The sequence below is a fragment of the Sphaerodactylus townsendi genome, linkage group LG03 (assembly GCF_021028975.2).
Source record: "Sphaerodactylus townsendi isolate TG3544 linkage group LG03, MPM_Stown_v2.3, whole genome shotgun sequence".
NCBI lineage: Eukaryota > Metazoa > Chordata > Lepidosauria > Squamata > Sphaerodactylidae > Sphaerodactylus > Sphaerodactylus townsendi.
Window position 1 is genome coordinate 175511102 of NC_059427.1, and position 19047 is coordinate 175530148.

Genomic DNA, 19047 nt, shown 5'->3' on the forward strand with positions numbered 1-19047 from the left:
GGGTGGGTTTGAGGAGGGAGCTCATGAGCATACAATGCCAGAGAATCCATCCTTGGAAGCAATAGTTTGATCTAGGGGAAGTGACCTTGATCCTCTGGCGATTGGTTGTAATAGCGGGAGGTCTCCAGATTCTGCCTGGGAATTGGTAACTCCAGCTGCTCCCAAAAATGTCAGGCAACAGCCCTGGTGCAAAACAGTGTTCCAGGCCACGATTTCTTCTGAGAATTTCCCCCCTCCCCCCGTTCCTGTGTAGGTTCCTCCGGCAGAGGGACAGCAGCTTCCCCCAGGCCTCCCACTGACCGGGGCTGGGAGAACCCTGGTTGTCCTCATCCGGACCCAGCACATGCTCCACTCCTATCCAAGTGGCCATTAAACATGTTGGATATTCTGCTTGGCTCCGTCAGGGTTACCAGTCCTAGTATCCATTTCACGTAGGCGTTTTCTGCACGCCACAATTACCCCAGGGTAGAACCAGGATCATACATACTGGGTTGTTTGTATCTTGGCATCTCCCTTTGCATGGCTGTCTATTTCCATGAAGGAATCGAGTTGAAGTACTCCAGTTAATTTTGCACGAGCCCCCGGTTTCTTTGTATTTACCGCACAAACGGGCGAGGGGAGGGTTCCCCGCTGGGTGTTCCCTTTGCTGCCGCCGCCATCTGGCCATCTGCCTCGGCTTCTTCCTTTTGCTTGGCTCCCCCACACTCCTGCCACCGCCACTCATCTGAGTGCAGGAGGGAGAGGAGGAGGAGGAAGGCACTATCCTGCCCCTCCAGCGGGACAGTGTCCAGCTCGCTGTTCGTTGAACGGGGCGAACAGTGGAGGAGGAGGGGGCGGCAACAGTGAGACCCTTGATGAGCACAGGGGCAGGGAGAGCAGGAGGCAAGGTGGGAAAAATAAACCGGCCCTTCTCCCGCGGTGTTTGCATGGCAGCAGGATCAGCACGAGATATTTTGAAAGAACCACCAATTTAGCAATTTTTGAAAACCCTGGGATAAGGGAACTCTCACAGGGGAGGCCTGATTTAGGAGCAGAAGCTGTGCCAAAAACATGCGCAGACTGGAATATTTCACCTCCCATCCCAAGATATTTGAGATTGAACAGGTTCAATCCTTTAAATATCTTGGGGTCATTTTCCAATACAATCTTAAATGGTCCCTACATAGATCCTGCTTGATTTCATCAACCAGGCGTATTATGTCTGGTATCATTCAGTTCTATTATGGAGAAAGAAACCAGTCAGTAACAGCCGCCCTAAAAATCTTTCAAGCAAAGCTTTTGCCTAACATTCTCTATGGGATCCCAGTTTAGATCAGTGACTTTCAATTGGATGTTGAACAAATCAAAGTACAATTTGTGAGAAGGATTTTGGGAGTCCCAAATAGTGTTACCTATCCAACCTTGTGTCTTGAAGTTGGGCTCTCACTTGTCGAGACTGAAGCCTGGATTGCCACCATCAAGGATTGGCTCAAATTATATTTTAGATCATCTGCTCGTGACATAAACTTAAACCTTTTCAAACACCAGTTCCAATTTTGCTGGTTCAAAGTCATTGTGGACAAAATTAGAGCCATAGGGATTGATTTGGACAATATAGGAATTAACTGTGAATTGTATATTTTAACCAAATCCGGGAAAGGCTGAGGGATCTTGAGCATCACCTTTTTTATCCAACAAAGGCAGCTGTATGCTCCCCCCCCCCCCCCGCTCCCTTGGAATACAACCAATCTACAGATCCAGGGCTAAATACCTCACTTCTCTGTCATCTATCTCCCCATCTACCTGCTAGCTTAACAATTGCACCCCTGACAGCAGGCACCCCCCCCCAAGGGGTGGGCCTAGACGTCTTCACTGGAAACATGCTGCAGTGAGGATGTTGGAACCTGGATGAAAAGGTGCTGATTTTTTTGAAACAGTTGTATCTCGATTAAATTTTCAGTGGGAATTCGGTCTATATCCCATATTCTCCTGGAGTGCCATCTTCATAGCAACCTGTGTATGATTTTAATCCACCCTTTGTTGTTTCCAAGGACTACCCGTTCTAAATTCCAGACCACTCGCTTCTGGATAAGGGATTGTAGCCCACTGACTACCCTGGCAGTGGCTAAGTTCTTGGAAAACATTTTAAATACCAATATTTAAATGTCTTAAATGAAATATATTTGTAACTAGCTGTACCTGGCCACGTGTTGCTGTGGCCCAGTCTGGTGAAATGGGAAAGAAAAGCAAAAGTGCACCAGATGGCGCTGTTTGTAAAGAAAAACATGGTTTTACCTGTCACATGTGTGACACCTGTATCATAGTGTAATAGCAGGTATATAAAAACACGCGCGTATTGGAATGCAACGTTGTGTCAAAATTTCAAACCAATCGGTGAAGAGCTTTCGGAGATTTAAGATTTTGAACAAACGAACATTTACATTTTTATTTATATAGATTTTTATATGACATTAAAGGTTGAATTGAATTGAATATTTGGACCGTGTGGAAAATACCATAGTGTGGTCAACCTCTGGGTATGGCCTGGAAATCTTGTGCTCTTCTAACTGATGTCCAATTCCGTTCCCCTGGAGAAAATGACTGCTTTGCAGTGTGGACTCTATGGCATCATGCCCTTCTGATGTCCCTCCCCTCTTTAAACCTTACCTTCTCCAGCCCCCCACCCCCACAATCTCCAGATATTTCCCAACCCAAAGCTGGCTGTCCTAAGTAAGAGGAATATTGTCATTATGAGATTTCCTAAAGCCGTTCAAAAACAACTTCAACTCTTCCCACAATCCAGGTTGGTTAACTTATCTCTGGTTGGCATCTCCATGGTTCCTGAAGGGCTGAAACCTCCAGCTCCTACCAGTGTTACCCCTACACCATGCAGAAGGACATAAATGGCGCCTGGCTATCAAGAACATATGTCATTTCCAAATTAACATTTTTACTTGGAAACTGATTACCAAGGGCAAAATGCGCAGACATGCATATTTAGCAATAGATCAGGGGTTGGCATAGAACTCACGTGCCAACATTATTCAAAAGAGCATCTCCTTCCATATGTCCCTGAGTGCCAAGTATGGCAATCAGCCATCTGTTGGCTATACTGCCATTTAGGGGGGCATGTCTGCCATCCACCAGAACCCGGGCCTTTTCTGTTGAGAGCCAGTGGGGCGTAGTGGGTAAGAGCAGGTGGATTCTAATCTGGAGAACCGGGTTTGATTCCCCACTTCTCCACCTGAGTGGCCGAGGCTTATGTGGTGAACCAGACGTGTTTCCGCACTCCTGCGTTCTTGCTGGGTGACCTTCCTCCTCCTCCTGCTCCTCCTGCTCCTCCTGCTCCTCCTGCTCCTGCTCCTGCTCCTGCTCCTGCTCCTGCTCCTCCTCCTCCTCCTCCTCCTCCTCCTCCTCTTCTTCTTCTTCTTCTTCTTCTTCTTCTTCTTCTTCTTCTTCTTCTTCTTCTTCTTCTTCTTCTTCTTCTTCTTCTTCTTCTTCTTCTTCTTCCTGCAGATCTGTGGAATGGGCTCCTTAAAGAGGCGGGGGAGCCTCCTTGGAACCAGGGCTTTTTGACGGGGTTTGGATGGCAGGCATCTTTTAAGGGGGGAAGGGGGGAAGAGATTTTCGGTTGCCTATTTAATTTTTGGTTTTAAAAGAAAATGTTTTAACTACTATTGTAGGTCACCTTGAACCACAAAGGAAAGGCAGGATATAAATGTTTTAAATAAATAAATACTATACTGCGGGCACTGTTAGCAAAATCTTTTGAATTAGGGCCACCATCTTGAAAGCAGACTCCATTTTAAATTGACCAGGTCACTTTCCCACCAACCATGAATCAGAAAAAAAATACATTGTAATTTCTTTGTTTTTAGTTCTTTATTTTTTGCCGAGGGCTCCTATTCCAGCCCCCGAACTGTCAGGGATGGGTCAGAAACAACTACATGAATAATCAGCATTCCCCAGCATCTCCCCTTCTGGGGTGTGCCAGTCGGTGATGTGAAAAATGTCTGCCACAAGGCAAAGCAAGACAGGACGCTTTTAAAAGAATCACCTTAGAACTGCAGGGCGGGGAAGGAAGGGCTCCTGCCTTACCCCTTACCCTTTTCCTGACCACAGGTAGGGGAGTCAGGAGCCCCCCCCCCCCACCAGTCACAATTCCAAGCTAAATCGGGCTCCCTCTGGTTGCTAAAACAACATTCTCCGCAGCTGTTGTGTGGCTGCAGGGAAAATAAATATGTCTTGTGGAAAAGGTATCATGTCTAGTTTGGCCCTCCTAAGACCCTGGAGAACAGCTGCCTGTCTACGTAGACAATATTGGCCTGTGTGGACCAAGGGGCTGATTTGGTGAACGGCAGCTTTCTGCGTGTTCACGTATCAAGCACTGCTTTTGGGGTGGGGCTGTGTATCAGTGGAAGAGCATCTGCTCAGCACACAGAAAGTCCCATGTTCAACCCCTGGCATGTCCAGTTAAAAGAGGCCAAAAGGTACATGACGGAAAAGATCTCTGCCTGCTGCCAGTCAGAGCAGGCAATACTGACCTTGTTGGACCAAGGGGTTGACCCTGCATAAGGAAACCATTCCACAGCTTGTTTTCATGTCCTGCATTATACACAGAGCCCTAAAAAATAAACCTACACCTGACCTCTGTTCTTTTCTTCCTGCCTGCCAGATTCCCCAGATCAGCTACGCCTCCACTGCACCCGAGCTCAGTGACAGCAACCGTTACGACTACTTCTCCCGCGTGGTGCCTCCCGACTCTTACCAGGCCCAAGCCATGGTGGACATAGTGAAGGCCCTGGGTTGGAATTACGTCTCTACACTGGCGTCTGAGGGAAACTATGGGGAAAGCGGCGTGGAGGCCTTTGTGCAGATCTCACGTGAAGCTGGTGAGTTGGACCCAGGGGTGTGGTCAAGAATGAAGGCAGAGCTAGACAGGGGAGATTGGTCCAACCTGGAAATCCAGCCAGTAATCTCACATATGGAGGCTGGATGTGATCACCCAAGGGTCAGGGAAAGGCGCTTGGCACATGGTCAGAGGGAGTCTCTTCACTGGTCGTCTGCAGGCGCAGAGGAAAACAGTCTCAGATATGAGACAATGTAGGACCATGAGACAACTGAAATTTCAGAGCAGTTAAGTGTTCAGTAGATTGAGGAAGGCCTGCTGTGAAGGTGGGGGATCTTGGAGGGGGGAAGCAGGTCAGGAGGGGAAATAGCCAGGAAATAAAGGTTAACCTGTCCTTCCTCATTTCCTATCCAGTCGTTTTCCTGCTGAAAATCCTAGACGCTGGAGGCTGCTTGTGGTTAAAATAAAAGGAATAGCTGATATGCATCCCAGAACCTTTGATGTGCACCCACAGACCCTCAGGGTCCCATAGGGCACAGTCCGAGAAGCAAAGTTCTGGTTGAGCAGTGAGGGGGGAACAGAGGCGTTCCTCCCATTGGGCAAAGTGGGCAGTTGCCCAGCGCGCCACCTTATGGGGGGCGCCAAAAATGCAGGTGGGATTTTTTGAATTTTCAGTGTTTTTTCTGTTTTTGGCCTGCAGGGGGGTGCAGTTTTCAGGCTTGCAGCACCAAAATTTCAGGGATTTTTCAGGAGCCTATCCTAATGATATCACACAGGTTTGGTGAGATTTGGTTTAGGGAGTCCAAAGTTATGGATTCCCATAGGGAGTGTCCCCATCCCCCATTGTTTCCAATGGGAGCTAATAGGAGATGGGGGCTACACCTTTGAGGGTCCATAACTTTGGACCCCCTGAACCAAACTTCACCAAACCTGGGTGGTATAATCAGTAGCGGCTCATGAAGATACTCTGAAATTTTGGTGCAGCTATCTTAATAATTGCACCCCTAACAGCAGGCACACCCTAAATGTCCCCAGATTCTCTTTTTAAATCCACCCCCTTCCTGCCAATGCTTGTTTTCTTTCTTTCTTTCTTTCTTTCTTTCTTTCTTTCTTTCTTTCTTTCTTTCTTTCTTTCTTTCTTTCTTTCTTTCTTTCTTTCTTTCTTTCTTTCTTTCTTTCTTTCTTTCTTTCTTTCTTTCTTTCTTTCTTTCTTTCTTTCAATGCCTAATAAAGGTTGTTGTTGTTGGGGGGGCATCAAACTCAGGTTTTGCCCAGGGCTCCAGTTTGCCTAGGGACGCCACTGGGGGGAAGCAGGGGAGGGGACAAGACTCAGGCCCAGGTGTGAAGGACACCACCCCTTGAAGCTCTCTTGCCCCCTGGCAGGTGGAGTCTGCATTGCTCAGTCCATCAAGATCCCACGAGAACCCAAACCAGGCGAGTTTGACAAACTCATCAAGCGTTTGATGGAGACCCCCAATGCCCGTGGCATCATCATCTTTGCAAATGAGGATGACATCAAGTGAGTGCACCGAGCAGCCTGGCGGGGTGGGTGGGGGGTGGGAAAGGTTAGAGGAGACCCTCATTTTTGTTCCCCCTCCCACCACAGGCAAGTGTTGGAAGCTGCACGCCGCGCCAACCTGACCGGGCAGTTCCTGTGGGTGGGTTCGGACAGCTGGGGCTCCAAGCTCTCCCCCATTGTGAAGCTGGAGGATGTGGCTGAGGGAGCCGTCACCATCTTACCCAAACGAGCCTCAATTGATGGTAAGAAAGGCTGGGGGGCCCTGCCCCTTCCAGTGCAGCTCTGAGACCAGCCCAAGCAGGGAGGGGGGGAGAGCAGGAAAGGGGGGAGAAAATAATAGTGGGAGAGAGAGAGAGGAGAGGGAATAAGGGAGAGGGAGATGGAAAGAGGGGAAGTAGGAATAAGGGAGAATCGGGAGGGAGGGTGAGGAGAGAAGGAGCACTGGAGAAGGGACGGGAGAGAGGAGAGGACAGGAATAAAGGAGAGGGAGAGGGGAAGGAGAGGGGAGAAGGGAGAAGGGGAGGGGAGAAGGAATAAGGGAGAGGAAGTGGGACGGAGAGGGGAGAAGGGAGAGAGAGCAGGGGTGGGAATGGGATGGAGAGGGAATAAGAGAGTGGGAGAGGGGAAGGAGAGGGAATAAGGGAGAGGGAGTGGGATGGAGAGGGGATAAGGGAGAGGAAGCAGGGGTGGGAATGGGATGGAGAGGGAATAAGAGAGTGGGAGAGGGGAAGGAGAGGGAATAAGGGAGAAGGAGAGGGGGAGGGAAAAGGGAGAGAGAGCAGGGGTGGGAATGGGATGGAGAGGGAATAAGAGAGTGGGAGAGGGGAAGGAGAGGGAATAAGGGAGAGGGAGTGGGACGGAGAGGGGATAAGGGAGAGGGAGCAGGGGTGGGAATGGGATGGAGAGGGAATAAGAGAGTGGGAGAGGGGAAGGAGAGGGAATAGAGTAGAGGGTGATAGGAGAGGGAAAGAAAAAGGGAGATGGGTAGAGGGGGAAAGAGGGAGTCATACCAGCTTCAAAACATCTGGGAGAAAATGAAAGGCTTCTAAAAGCAGGAGGCCCTGACCTGGATAGCCCAGGCTAGCCTCGGATCTCAGAAGCTAAGCAGGGTCAGCCCTGGTTAGTTCTTTGAGGGGAGACCACCAAGGAATAGGCAGGCAATGGCCAACCACCTCTGCTAGTCTCTTCCTTGGAAACCTTACGGGGTTGCCGTAAGTTGGCTGCTACTTGGCAGCACTTTGCACATACAAACAAAGGCAGCCGACCAAATCTACACACCCAGCATTTCTCGTTGGGGAAGGAAGTATTGGAAAAGTAGGGTATGGTTGCCAACTGAATTGGAAAACAACCAATCAGACGTGCTCCTGTGCCTTGAACAGCCGTTAGATGTTCAGAAATCAGCATGCAGGTCCCAGCTTTTCAAAGCTTGATCTGCGTTTCCCGCCACAGAAGACAGTCAGCAAGTGAGCCACAAAGACCTTGGCTGCCCTCTTGCTTATTCACGCGCTCTCCTTCCTTTCTCGCCCAGGCTTCGACCAGTACTTCACCACCCGCTCCCTGGAGAACAACCGACGCAATATCTGGTTTGCCGAATACTGGGAGGAGGATTTCAGGTGCAAACTCACCAGGCCCGGGATGCAACCTGAGGAGGGGGCACGGAAATGCACAGGTAGGAATGGCAAGGGAGCCCAAAGCGAGGAGAGATAAATACAGAGTAGCACTTGCCCCTGACACACCTAGGATAGCCAACTCTGGTTTGGGAAATTCCTGAAGATTTGACGTCGATAGATTTTGGGGACGGACTGCAGCCAGGTTCTGATGGCACTGTGGTGTAGTGGTGAAGGCGGCAGACTCTAATCTGGAGAACGGGTTTGATTCCCCACTCCTCCACATGAGCAGCAGATGAGCAGGATTGTTCTGGCGAACAGGATTGGTTTCCCCACTCCTGCACATGAGGCCTGCTGGGTGACCTTGGGCTTGTCACAGTTCTCTCAGACCTCTCTCAGCCCCACCTTCCTCTCAAGGTGCCTCTTGCGGAAAGAGGGAGGGGAAAAGCTTGTGAGTCGCTTTGAGACTCCTTACGGTTGAGAAAAGCAGGATATAAATCCAAATTCTTTTGCTTCTCTTCTAATTGTTTTACTTCAGACCCTCTGAAACCATTCCCTCGAAGGAAACTGATGCCTCTTTCTCCAGGAGATCTTGTGTAATTGCACAAGAATTGGAACAGGGCGTGGAGGGCCGGGAGGTTGGGAGCCTTGCCCTGCACCCCACAGATAGTTCTTCCCGATGTGCTGTGCATTAATCCCTGGGGCTTTGAGGGATGTTATCAAGGCGCTGCAGAACTGTTGGGTTCATTACAACTCTACAGGAACGGAGGGGATTAGAGACCCCAAATCCTCCCATTGCCAGGGCAGACAGGAATGAGACGCCAGCATCTCTCCCCCCATCCCCGATAACCCCACTTATACCCTACCTGCTGCCAATCTCTCAATCAAATGCACTTGATTGCCAGGAAAATCCCAGATTAGAACCTGACAGGATTTTAATTAGCATTGCAAAGTTGCCTGTCCTCCCTCTCTTCTGGGTTGCCTGCAGCTCTCCCACTGTGGTGCATGACAAGCTCGCAGCGCGTTGTGCTCAGCTGCTGTTCCCACACATCCAACAGCAGGCAGAAGATCAGCATTCTGCATTCCGGGCCCCAAATATTGCCCGTTGGATGACACAAATTAATGTTGGACGAGGGGAATTAATTCAAGCAGGCTAGCCAAGAAATGCCGAAAATTCTCTACCGCCCTCCTTTAAAAACTAATCCTTCTGCTGCATAGGTATGTTAACCGCTTGTGGCCCCAAAGGAAAAGTTCTCAGCCTTCTTGCATCACCAGAGACTGCCCAAGAGGCCGATGTCCTTTATTTACATTGAGTGTAGGTCTGTCTATGTGGCTTCCAAGTCTTGTTGCCCGAAAACCAGAAGTGCGTTTTCCATAATGCGGACAGCTGTGGGCACAATCTAAACTTATATCTATGTAATAGTGCTATGGGGACCTATCTTCAGACGGCAGCTGCAGATTCCCCACGGGAACTCAATTTTGAGGCAAAGTAGGAGAGCTCAGTCTAGGAGCCACGTGGCATAGTGGTTAAGTGCTTGCACTGCCACTCACATGGTCAGGAGTTCGAGCCCCCTGTGGGTCAGATATCCTGGCAGCTGGCTCATGGCCAACTCAGCCATCCATCCATTTCTCGGTCGGTAAATGAGTACCTAGCACATAGCTAGGGGGTAAAGAATAGCCGGGGAAAGCAATGGCAAACTACCCCACAAAAGAGGCTTGTCTATAAAATCACTGCTTGCAGTGGTACCCCAGGATCGGATACAACTGAAGGGGAAACTTTACTTTTACCTTTAGGAGCTCAATCTAGATCAAGAACATGCTAATTCCCCAAATTAAAACACTTCCTGGGTATTGCCCCTTTGGGAATATGTATATGTGTACCAATGGGCTGCTCATATACAACTCCCCCCCCAAAAAAACCCCCCAGCATTACGCTCTCTTGGAAACAACTTTCTGGTGGTCCCCAAAACATATCAGCTGTCCAGGGCCTTTCCAGTTCCTGGTGGTGATGCAACCCTTTGTCAAGTGAAATCTGAGCCCTGCATGACTTAGGCCCCTTCCGCACACGCGGAATAATGCATTTTCAAACCACTTTCACAACTATTTGCAAGTGGATTTTGCTATTCCAAACAGCTTCAAAGAGCATTGAAAGCAGTTTGAAAGTGCATTATTCTGCATGTGCGGGAGGAGCCTTAGCCCCGTTCCACAGGGCTTATAAGACAAAGTTTTACGTGACGGTATGGTTGAGCGTAGTGACGGTGAGATCGGTCAGCTGGCCTCTCCTCCCTTCCAGCAGGGTGGTACTGGTTAAGAGTGGTGGACTCTAATCTGGACAACCGGGTTGATTCCCCATTCCTCCACATGAGAAGCAGACTCTTATCTGGGGAACGGAATTTGTTTCCCCTCTCCTACATTCCTGATGGGTGACCTGGGGCTAGTAACAGTTCTCTCCAAATTCTCTCAGCACCACCTACCTCACCAGGTGTCTGTTGTGGAGAGAGGAAGGGAAAGGAGTTTGTAAGCCGCTTTGAGACTCCTTAATGGTAGAGAAAAGCAGGGTATAAATCTACCCTAGTTTTCTTCTTGTTCCTCTCCTTTTCCCTTCCTTCTCTTCTCTTCCCTTTCCTCCCTCGTTTCTTCTTCCCTGCCCCCTTGTCTCCTGTACTCCTCTAGCGGTCTTTATCCTGTGGGGCACCTGGGAATTTATTTATTTATTTATTATTTAGATTTTTATACCGCCCAATCCCCGAAGGGCTCTGGGCGGTATACAACATAAAATACAATTAAAACACTAGTTAAAAACAATTTAATTCAGGTTACCTTTGATCTCCATATCTACCCATCTATCTTGCCTCTGAGGAATTTCCTTCTGTTTTATGAACATACGTAGGACAGACCTCTATCCCACTCATCAAGTTAAATAGGAAATTTTGTTTTAAATGAAAGGTGTTGATTTTGTATCAACACCTTTCTGTATTGTAAATTGTTTGTTGGAAGTCACCCTGAGTCTGGCCTGTCGGGGGAGGGCAGGGTATAAGCACGCCTCACAACAGACAGACAGAGCAAGACAGACAGACAGACAGACGAAGAGACAGACAGACAGACAGACAGAACAGACAAGACAGATCACATCAGATCAGACACGACAGATCCATTTGGCGGACTTGGACGGATGGATGACTTGATGGATTTGACGGATGGATGGGACGACGATGGATGACGGATTTGGATTTGGATTCTGATGGATGGATGGATGGATGGATGGATGGACGGATTTGACGGATTTGGATGGATGGATGGATGGATTTGGACGGGATTGGATGGATGGGATTTGATTTGACGGATGGATTTGGATGGATGGATGGATGGATGGATGGATGGATTTGGATTTGGATTGGATGGATTTGGGACGGACGGATGAAGGATGGATGGATGGATGGATGGATGGATGGATGGATGGATGGATGGATGGATGGATGGATGGATGGATGGATGGATGGATGGATGGATGGATGGATGGATGGATGGATGGATGGATGGATGGATGGATGGATGGATGGATGGATGGATGGATGGATGGATGGATGGATGGATGGATGGATGGATGGATGGATGGATGGATGGATGGATGGATGGATGGATGGATGGATGATACTGCAAGTTGGTTTTCCCAGGGGACAGATCAGGGCTATCCAGGGCCTTTTCAGGTCTTGTAAACTGCCAAGCCAGCAGGCTCTTCGGCAGTGAGGGCGGGGTTCCCAAACTCCAGGCAGACCCTGAATATCTTCCAGAATTACATCCAGTCTCTCAATCAGTAGTTCTGAGACAATGGCCTTTTCCTCACAAATCACTGAAAACTTTTGCAAAACGCTTTCAATGCCTCCGCCCACCTGCTGCCGTTTGTCCACACTCACCCCCGTGAAATGACTCCTGGCTGCCATTTTATAATGATCCTTTCTTTCTTTTTTAAAGCTTCATGGGTCCAATGCTTTGAAGTCATGTGCTGTTCTTCTTCTGGGGCCATGCCTTCGTAGCTACAAAGACATCACCCCTCAAATTATTTTTTAAAAGAACTGACAAAAATAAACAGGCTAGACCAGGGGTAGGGAACCTGCGGCTCTCCAGATGTTCAGGAACTACAATTCCCATCAGGCTCTGTCAGCATGGCCAATTGGCCATGCTGGTAGGGGCTGATGGGAATTGTAGTTCCTGAACATCTGGAGAGCCGCAGGTTCCCTACCCCTGGGCTAGACAATGGAGTGAGCTCAGAAAATGGTGCCAAGGACTGCAGAGAGACATGGGAAATGTCTTAAAGTGATTGCCCAGCAAGTGAAAGCGTTTTGAAAGCATTTTCAGAAAAACAATAGTTAAAATCCAGCATGCATTTAAATCATTTTCAGGCCGGAAATAATACGTTTTGGCCTAAAAACATGGCAGAACTCCTTGGAGGAAATCATTTATTTCTGCCTGTCATTTGATTTTGTTCATGTGGAAAGTACCAATGACTACTTTGGAGGGTGGACTCTATGGCATTATATCTAGTTTGTTTATTTGTTTGTCTGTTTGTTTATATCCCGCCCTTCCCAACAGGGGGGCAATGACATAGAAACCAATACAAAATAAAAATAATCAACAGAACAATATTAAAACAGTAAAAACTTGAGGTCCTTCCCCTCCCCAAATCCCACTCTCAGCAGGATCCATCTGCCACACCTCCAGGAATTTGCCAGCCCACAGCTGTCCAATGACGTCGCTTCTGGGGAAAGCTGCAAGTGAGGTCAAGTAGCTCTAGGAATTACTGGAAATTCTATGAGAAAACTATAGAGTTCCTGCAGTTCCTAGAGCTACCTGATCTCACTTTCAGGCTTTCCTCAGATGGCGTTGAGGGAGGCCTGCCAGCCCTAGCAAGGGGGGAAGCTTAAGTCCCATTTCCCAGCCATTTCAAATTGGGCCCCTGAGCACCTGGAGGTTAAGCGTCAAGCACCGAACTCCCAAAACACATCTGTCAACAGGACCTCTGTTGGACATGTGGAGGACACTAGGATTTTGTAATGTGTTAACAGGCTCCAGAATTTCAGACCAGCGGACGCTATATTTGTGAATGTTCCCTGCATGCATGAGTTAACATTAATATGCCGGAGGATCACACCACACATTTTTCTCCTTTCCACTAGTTTACTAACATTCCAGGGAAGAGTTCTCCTGTTTTTACTTGGGAGAATTTTTGAAATATCACACCCATGTCCTGAGGAGAGAAGGTCCATCGTTCTAGCACCTCCTGCTCCTGCGGATCCACCTGACTCAGAATAAGGAAGGAACTGGATCCCCTTCCATGCGAGGGTCCAACCTTTCTCTTTGTCCTTCCAGGGGAAGAGCGGATTGGGCGAGATTCATCTTATGAGCAGGAAGGGAAGGTGCAGTTTGTGATCGACGCTGTATACGCCATGGCCCACGCGCTGCACAACATGCACGGGGAGCTCTGCCCAGGCCACACTGGGGTGTGTGACAAGATGGACCCCATTCATGGGCGCACCCTGCTGCAATACATCCTCTCTGTCAACTTCAATGGTGAGGCTAGTGGGGCCCATTTGGGGGGGGGGGATGTCAGTTTGAGCAGCAATTTACGGTAGAGTGAGGGGGCAGCCAGCCGAGATTCAGCATAGTAATTGTACCAGATTTTTCTGGGCTGTACCGCTTCAGGGAGCATGGCGTGGTGCAGGGAGGATGCTGCGTTTTTGCAGTCTGTGGCCCATAAAAAACAAAGCGAACATTGTCTGGAATAAGAAGAGCCCTGCTGGATCAGAACAGGCGTCCATCTAGTCCAGCATTCTGTCTCACTGTGGTGCAGTGGTTAGAAGCAGTGGACTCTAATCTGGAGAACCGGGTTTGTTTCCCTACTCCTTTACATGAAGCCTGCTGGGTAACCCTGGGCCAGTCACAGTTCTCTGAGAACTCTCCAATCCCACCTCCTTCACACAGTGTTGAGATTCCTTATATTTGAGAATAGCAGGGTATAAAGCCACACTCCTCTCTCTTTTTCTCACAGTGGCCAACTAGTCCCTCTGGTGGCCCAGCAGCTAGGCTGAGACCTTCTCCTGATGTTGCCTCCTCCTGGCACTGGGATTCTGAGGTTTACTGTCTCTGAAGGTGGCAGTTCCCTTTCGTCACCATGGCTACTAGCCACTGATAGGCCTCTCCTCCCTGAATCTGTGAAATAATTTTTCTTCTTAATGTGCTCATTTTGTACATGAAAGAGAATTTTGTAGTTGGGGAGCACTCTTAATATGTAACATTCAAATGTGATAAATCTAGGACCTAATTTTGGAGAAAAAACTAATGTAATACAGACTTGTCCCTAAAGGGCCTCCGTCTTCTGCTTGGGAAATTCCTGGGGTTTCGGAGACCGCTCTTGGAGAGGGTAGAGTTGGGGAAGGGGGGGATCTCGGCGTGGATGTGAGGCTGGAGTCGGCCCCCCAAATCTGCCATTTCCTCCAGGGGAGCTGAATCAGTGGTTGTGCCGTGAGATCCCTGGGCCCCGCCTGGAGGATGGTAAGCAGTGGTGGGATTCATTTTACTTGTGCTTAAAATTGGTTATTCTGAAAAAGTTAAACAAGCAACTTGTTTCCTGATGATGTTTTTAAAAAGTTTCCTGCCTGCTGTGCAGACAGCAGGAAATGTTTATTTTTCCTGCCCGAATGTAAAGCTCTCACTTTAGTTTTCTCAGCCGCGTGCGCCCACCATTTTCTGCCGTTTCAGTTTGATTCTCTATGTTGCCTGCCATTTTCTGATTCTTTTCCAAAGATATTTCTTCCGCTGGCATCACGGCTGGGCGCCATTTCAGTGGTTGAAGTAGCTGAACAAACTCAGTTGTGCCTACTGATTATGGCAACGTGTTGTTTCCCACTTAAAAAAAACATTCGGTGAGGTATCTTTCCCCCAAACGCTTCATTTTTCTGTCTTACACGGACAAAAAGGGCCAAAACATTTCTTTTAAAAACGTTTCCCAAACATTTTAAATGGTCTGTGCGGAAAGAGCCAGGGACTGTTCAGTTCTTAAGCAGCCATTTCAGGAGTCACATCTTAACAAAGGCAATCTGGAGACTCCAGAAAAACTCCAGGCCATTCCTGGAGGTTGACAACCCTAGGCATGCCTCAAAACCTACCCTGCCACTTCCCTGTTGGGCCAGCCAAATATTTATTGATTATATTTTTATCCCCCTCTTCCCGACTTAAGCCAGGTTCAGTGCAGCTATCAGCATAAAAGTATTGCCATTAAAATCATCAATACCCTATTAATAATAAAAACATAAAATAGTGCCAAATAATAATGGCGTTCAGATGATGTTATTGTTTCCGGGATCAGAGAAACCATGCTTGCCTAGCACGGGCAGTCATAAAATGGCCGTGGGTGGCCATAAGGCAGGATTAGGGGCAGTGGTGTGATCTAAAAATTTTAGTAACAGGTTCCCATGGTGGTGTGATTCAAACAGTGGCGTAGCGCCAATGGTGATGGGGGGGCACAACAGGGGCGTGGCCGGGCATTCTGGGTGCGGGGCATTGCTGGGCAGGGCTGTGGCGGGAAACGAATGCACGCAGGTGCAGGCTGCCACGCACGCCGGTGCACCTCCTGCTAGACTGCTTCAAGCTCTGTGCGCTACTGCTGAGAGGAGGGGCGTAACTAAGGCAAAAATCACGTGGCAAAATCACCAATTAGTAACCCCCTCTCGGCACACACAAATAATTAGTAACCTACTCTCGGGAACCTGTGAGAACCTGCTGGATCCCACCTCTGATTAGGGGGGAAAGTAAGTAGGCAAAGGAAAAGTGTGAGAAAAAAAGGGGCGGGCGGGGAGAGTCCATCTAAGAGAACCGTTCCTTTCTTCAACCATAAGCCTGGTGGAAAATCTCCATTTCATAGACCCTGGTTTAGGCCCCACAGGGCAGGCCCTGGTCTCACTGACTGGAGAATTCTGCAAGTCTGGGACCAAGACCAAAACCGCCCCGGCCTTGGTCAAGGACAGCCAAATAAGTTTTGGGCCTGGGATGAAGCCCTACATGTTCAGATGGAGAAAAGTATCAGCCTCCTGCCTGCACCTCTTCCCTTTTCACAGGTAGTGCCGGGACACCCGTGATGTTCAACGAGAATGGGGACGCTCCTGGGCGCTATGACATTTTCCAGTATCAGCTGACAAACACCACATCCCCCGGGTACAAGGCCATTGGTCAGTGGACGGAATATCTCCGCCTGAACGTGAGTGACTTGGCACAGTGCTAGAGATCGCTGGGGGATGTGGCGGAACAGGCAGGAGGTCTGGCAGAACAGTGAGCCATTGAGTTCTAGTATGATGTTGTTGAACCCTTTCGGCACATTTGGAAGTCATTGGATGGGTATTCTTGAGGGTTGCCAGGTCCCTTCGGGCAACTGGCGGGAACTTCCAAGAGGTAGAGTTGGAAGCAGCACTTCCTCCGCAGAATTCAATGGAAACCATAGAGTTGAAAGAGTGGAGTGGATCCTACCCTTGCCCTACCACTCCACGGATAAACATTTTCCTTAGTTATTTGTTTATTTACTTATTAAAATATTTCTACCTTTCCTTTGGGCTCAAGTTTGAAGCCTGAATATGTTGCATGTGCCAGCAGTATGTGTTGCTACGCCCCAAAATGGCACATTTATTTATTAATTAATTTTATTGGATTTTTAAAAATCCTTCCCATGCAGGGCTCAGCGCATTTATTGTGGCTGTGAAGACAGTGATAGTACAAGTGTCACAGGTAGCCATTAGGTCATGCCTGTAACATCTCTGAGCGTTTTCCCACTTACCTTCTACTGTAGCCAAGTAGCACAGGGTCCCCCGGCACTCCCCACTACAGGGGCGGCGACAACGCAGCCGCCCCGACGCTGCTGCTGCTGTCGCGCCCCCTCAGCGCGCGTCATTCCTGGCGCTCTTCAAGCACGCGGCATAGGGGACTCATGGTAAGTGGGGAAACGCTCTCTGATGTACGACCAGTGGTGGGATTCAGCCTGTTCGCACCTATTCGGTAGAACCAGTAGCTAATTTTTTGTCTAGTTCAGAGAATGGTTGTAATCCTACCGCTGAGTCCTTTTGGAACCGGTTGTTAAAGTATTTGAATCCTACCACTGTGTATGACTTCCTGCTGTAGAGAACAGCCAATAAGCTTATCATGATAAGTGCAAGAAGTCACGTGTGTGGCCTACATGTCAGAGCCAGTGTGCCATTCAAGGCCATCCAAAGCAGGTAAGGTTGCCATTTGCTTGCTTATGACAGGGCACCTGCAGAGGATTGCGGGCATCGCCTGCCAATGCTCAGCTGGTTGGTGGGCAGAAACCAGCTGACCAAATGGGGGGGTGCGATCCTCCTCCTTACACAATGACATAACTTCTGGTGTGATCCCGGAAGCAATTACATCATGCCAGGAACTGTAGCACTCGAGTTTGGGGGTGAGAACTAGAGTTTTGTCCCCAGTGTGATGCCATCATTTGCGGGTCATACTAGAAGTTACGTCTTCTTGCAGGAATTATGGTTGTGCTTCCATGGTAAATTCCCACCTCTCTTCCTCTTCCTCTCTTCCTGTGAGCAGCAGTGGCGTAGGAGGTTAAGAGCTCGTGTATCTAATCTGGAGGAACCGGGTTTGATTCCCTGCTCTGCCGCCTGAGCTGTGGAGGCTTATCTGGGGAATTCAGATTAGCCTGTACACTCCCACACACGCCAGCTGGGTGACCTTGGGCTAGTCACAGCTTCTCGGAGCTCTCTCAGCCCCACCTACCTCACAGGGTGTTTGTTGTGAGGGGGGAAGGGCAAGGAGATTGTGAGCCCCTTTGAGTCTCCTGCAGGAGAGAAAGGGGGAACATAAATCCAAACTCTTCTTCTCTCCCGTCAGTTGCCAGAGCATGCCTCGTCACTGCAGGAGCAGACTTTCGCCCTTCCAAGCCCATTGACTTCAATAGACTTAGAAGGATGTCGCTCGGTTTAAAATGGTCTTGATAACATCCTGGATTGAGACAAAATCTCTGCTGGCCCAGGAAACCCTGGGCTCCTGGCCAGGCTGGCTAGTTCATGGCCTCTCCTGTCCCACATTGTTGGGAGGATAAAATGGGGTCACCATGATGTCCACTGCTTATGCAGTTCTGGGGCTGATTTCCTGCCCCGCCTTTGCCCTCCTCTGGGGCAAAAGTCACACCAGAGGCTCTCTCGCTTTCCGTGAGAAATCCTGCCCCTACTGTTTCCTCTCAGCGCGCACCAGGGAGGAAGAGCTTCGGGACAAGATTTCTTGCTGCCCTGTGGGTCATCAGCCTGGGGCATATTTTAAGAGGCAAACTCAGTTCAGTACAGTTCAACCTTCTTGTTGCAGCAGTGGTGTAGTGGCTAAGAGCAGTGGCTAAGAGCAGGTGCACTCTGATCTGGAGGAACCGGGTTTGATTCCCAGCTCCTGCTTGAGTTGTGGAGGCTTATTTGAGGAATTCAGATTAGCCTGTACACTCCCACACACGCCAGCTGGGTGACCTTGAGCTAGTCACAGCTTCTCGGAGCTCTCTCAGCCCCACCCACCTCACAGGGTGTTTGTTGTGAAGGGGGAAGGGCAAGGAGATTGTAAGCCCCTTTGAGTCTCCTACAGGAGAGAAAGGGGGATATAAATCCAAACTCTTCTTCTCTTCTTCTTCTTGTCTCCTGTGAATTGAGGGCAAGACCTGGGACATTCCCAATGCTCTCCTGCACCGGTGTGGTGTAGAGGTTCAGAGCAGGTGGGCTCTAATCTGGAGAATCGGGTTTGATTCCTCACTCCTCCACCAGCACAATGGATTTGTATCTGGTGAACTGGATTTGTTTTCTTACGCTTCTACACAAAGCCTGCTGGGTGACCTTGGGCTAAACACAGTCCTCTCGGACCTCTCGCAGCCCCACCTAACTCACAAGGTGTCTGGTGTGGGAAGGGAAAGGAACTTGTAAGCCTCCTTGAATCTCCTTACAGGAGAGATATGGGGGGGGGGGGGCGGGGGCGGGGAATGAATCCAAAGTCATCATCTTCTTCTACTAATGGCTAGGGTGTTCAGAGGCTGTGGTAGTGGTGGGCAT

The 19047-nt window shown here is 49.1% G+C and overlaps 1 protein-coding gene across 2 annotated transcripts in view; it reads left to right on the forward strand.

The window, feature by feature from the left end:
* Positions 1 to 19047, forward strand: part of LOC125429788 (metabotropic glutamate receptor 6-like) — a 58348-nt gene that overhangs the window by 26886 nt on the left and 12415 nt on the right. For both annotated transcript variants that reach the window (XM_048491246.1, XM_048491247.1), the window contains exons 3-8: positions 4655 to 4871; positions 6212 to 6347; positions 6435 to 6589; positions 7876 to 8016; positions 13322 to 13522; positions 16066 to 16205. In XM_048491246.1, coding sequence (XP_048347203.1) covers positions 4655 to 4871; positions 6212 to 6347; positions 6435 to 6589; positions 7876 to 8016; positions 13322 to 13522; positions 16066 to 16205 — 990 coding nt within the window. The remainder of the gene's footprint in view (positions 1 to 4654; positions 4872 to 6211; positions 6348 to 6434; positions 6590 to 7875; positions 8017 to 13321; positions 13523 to 16065; positions 16206 to 19047) is intronic.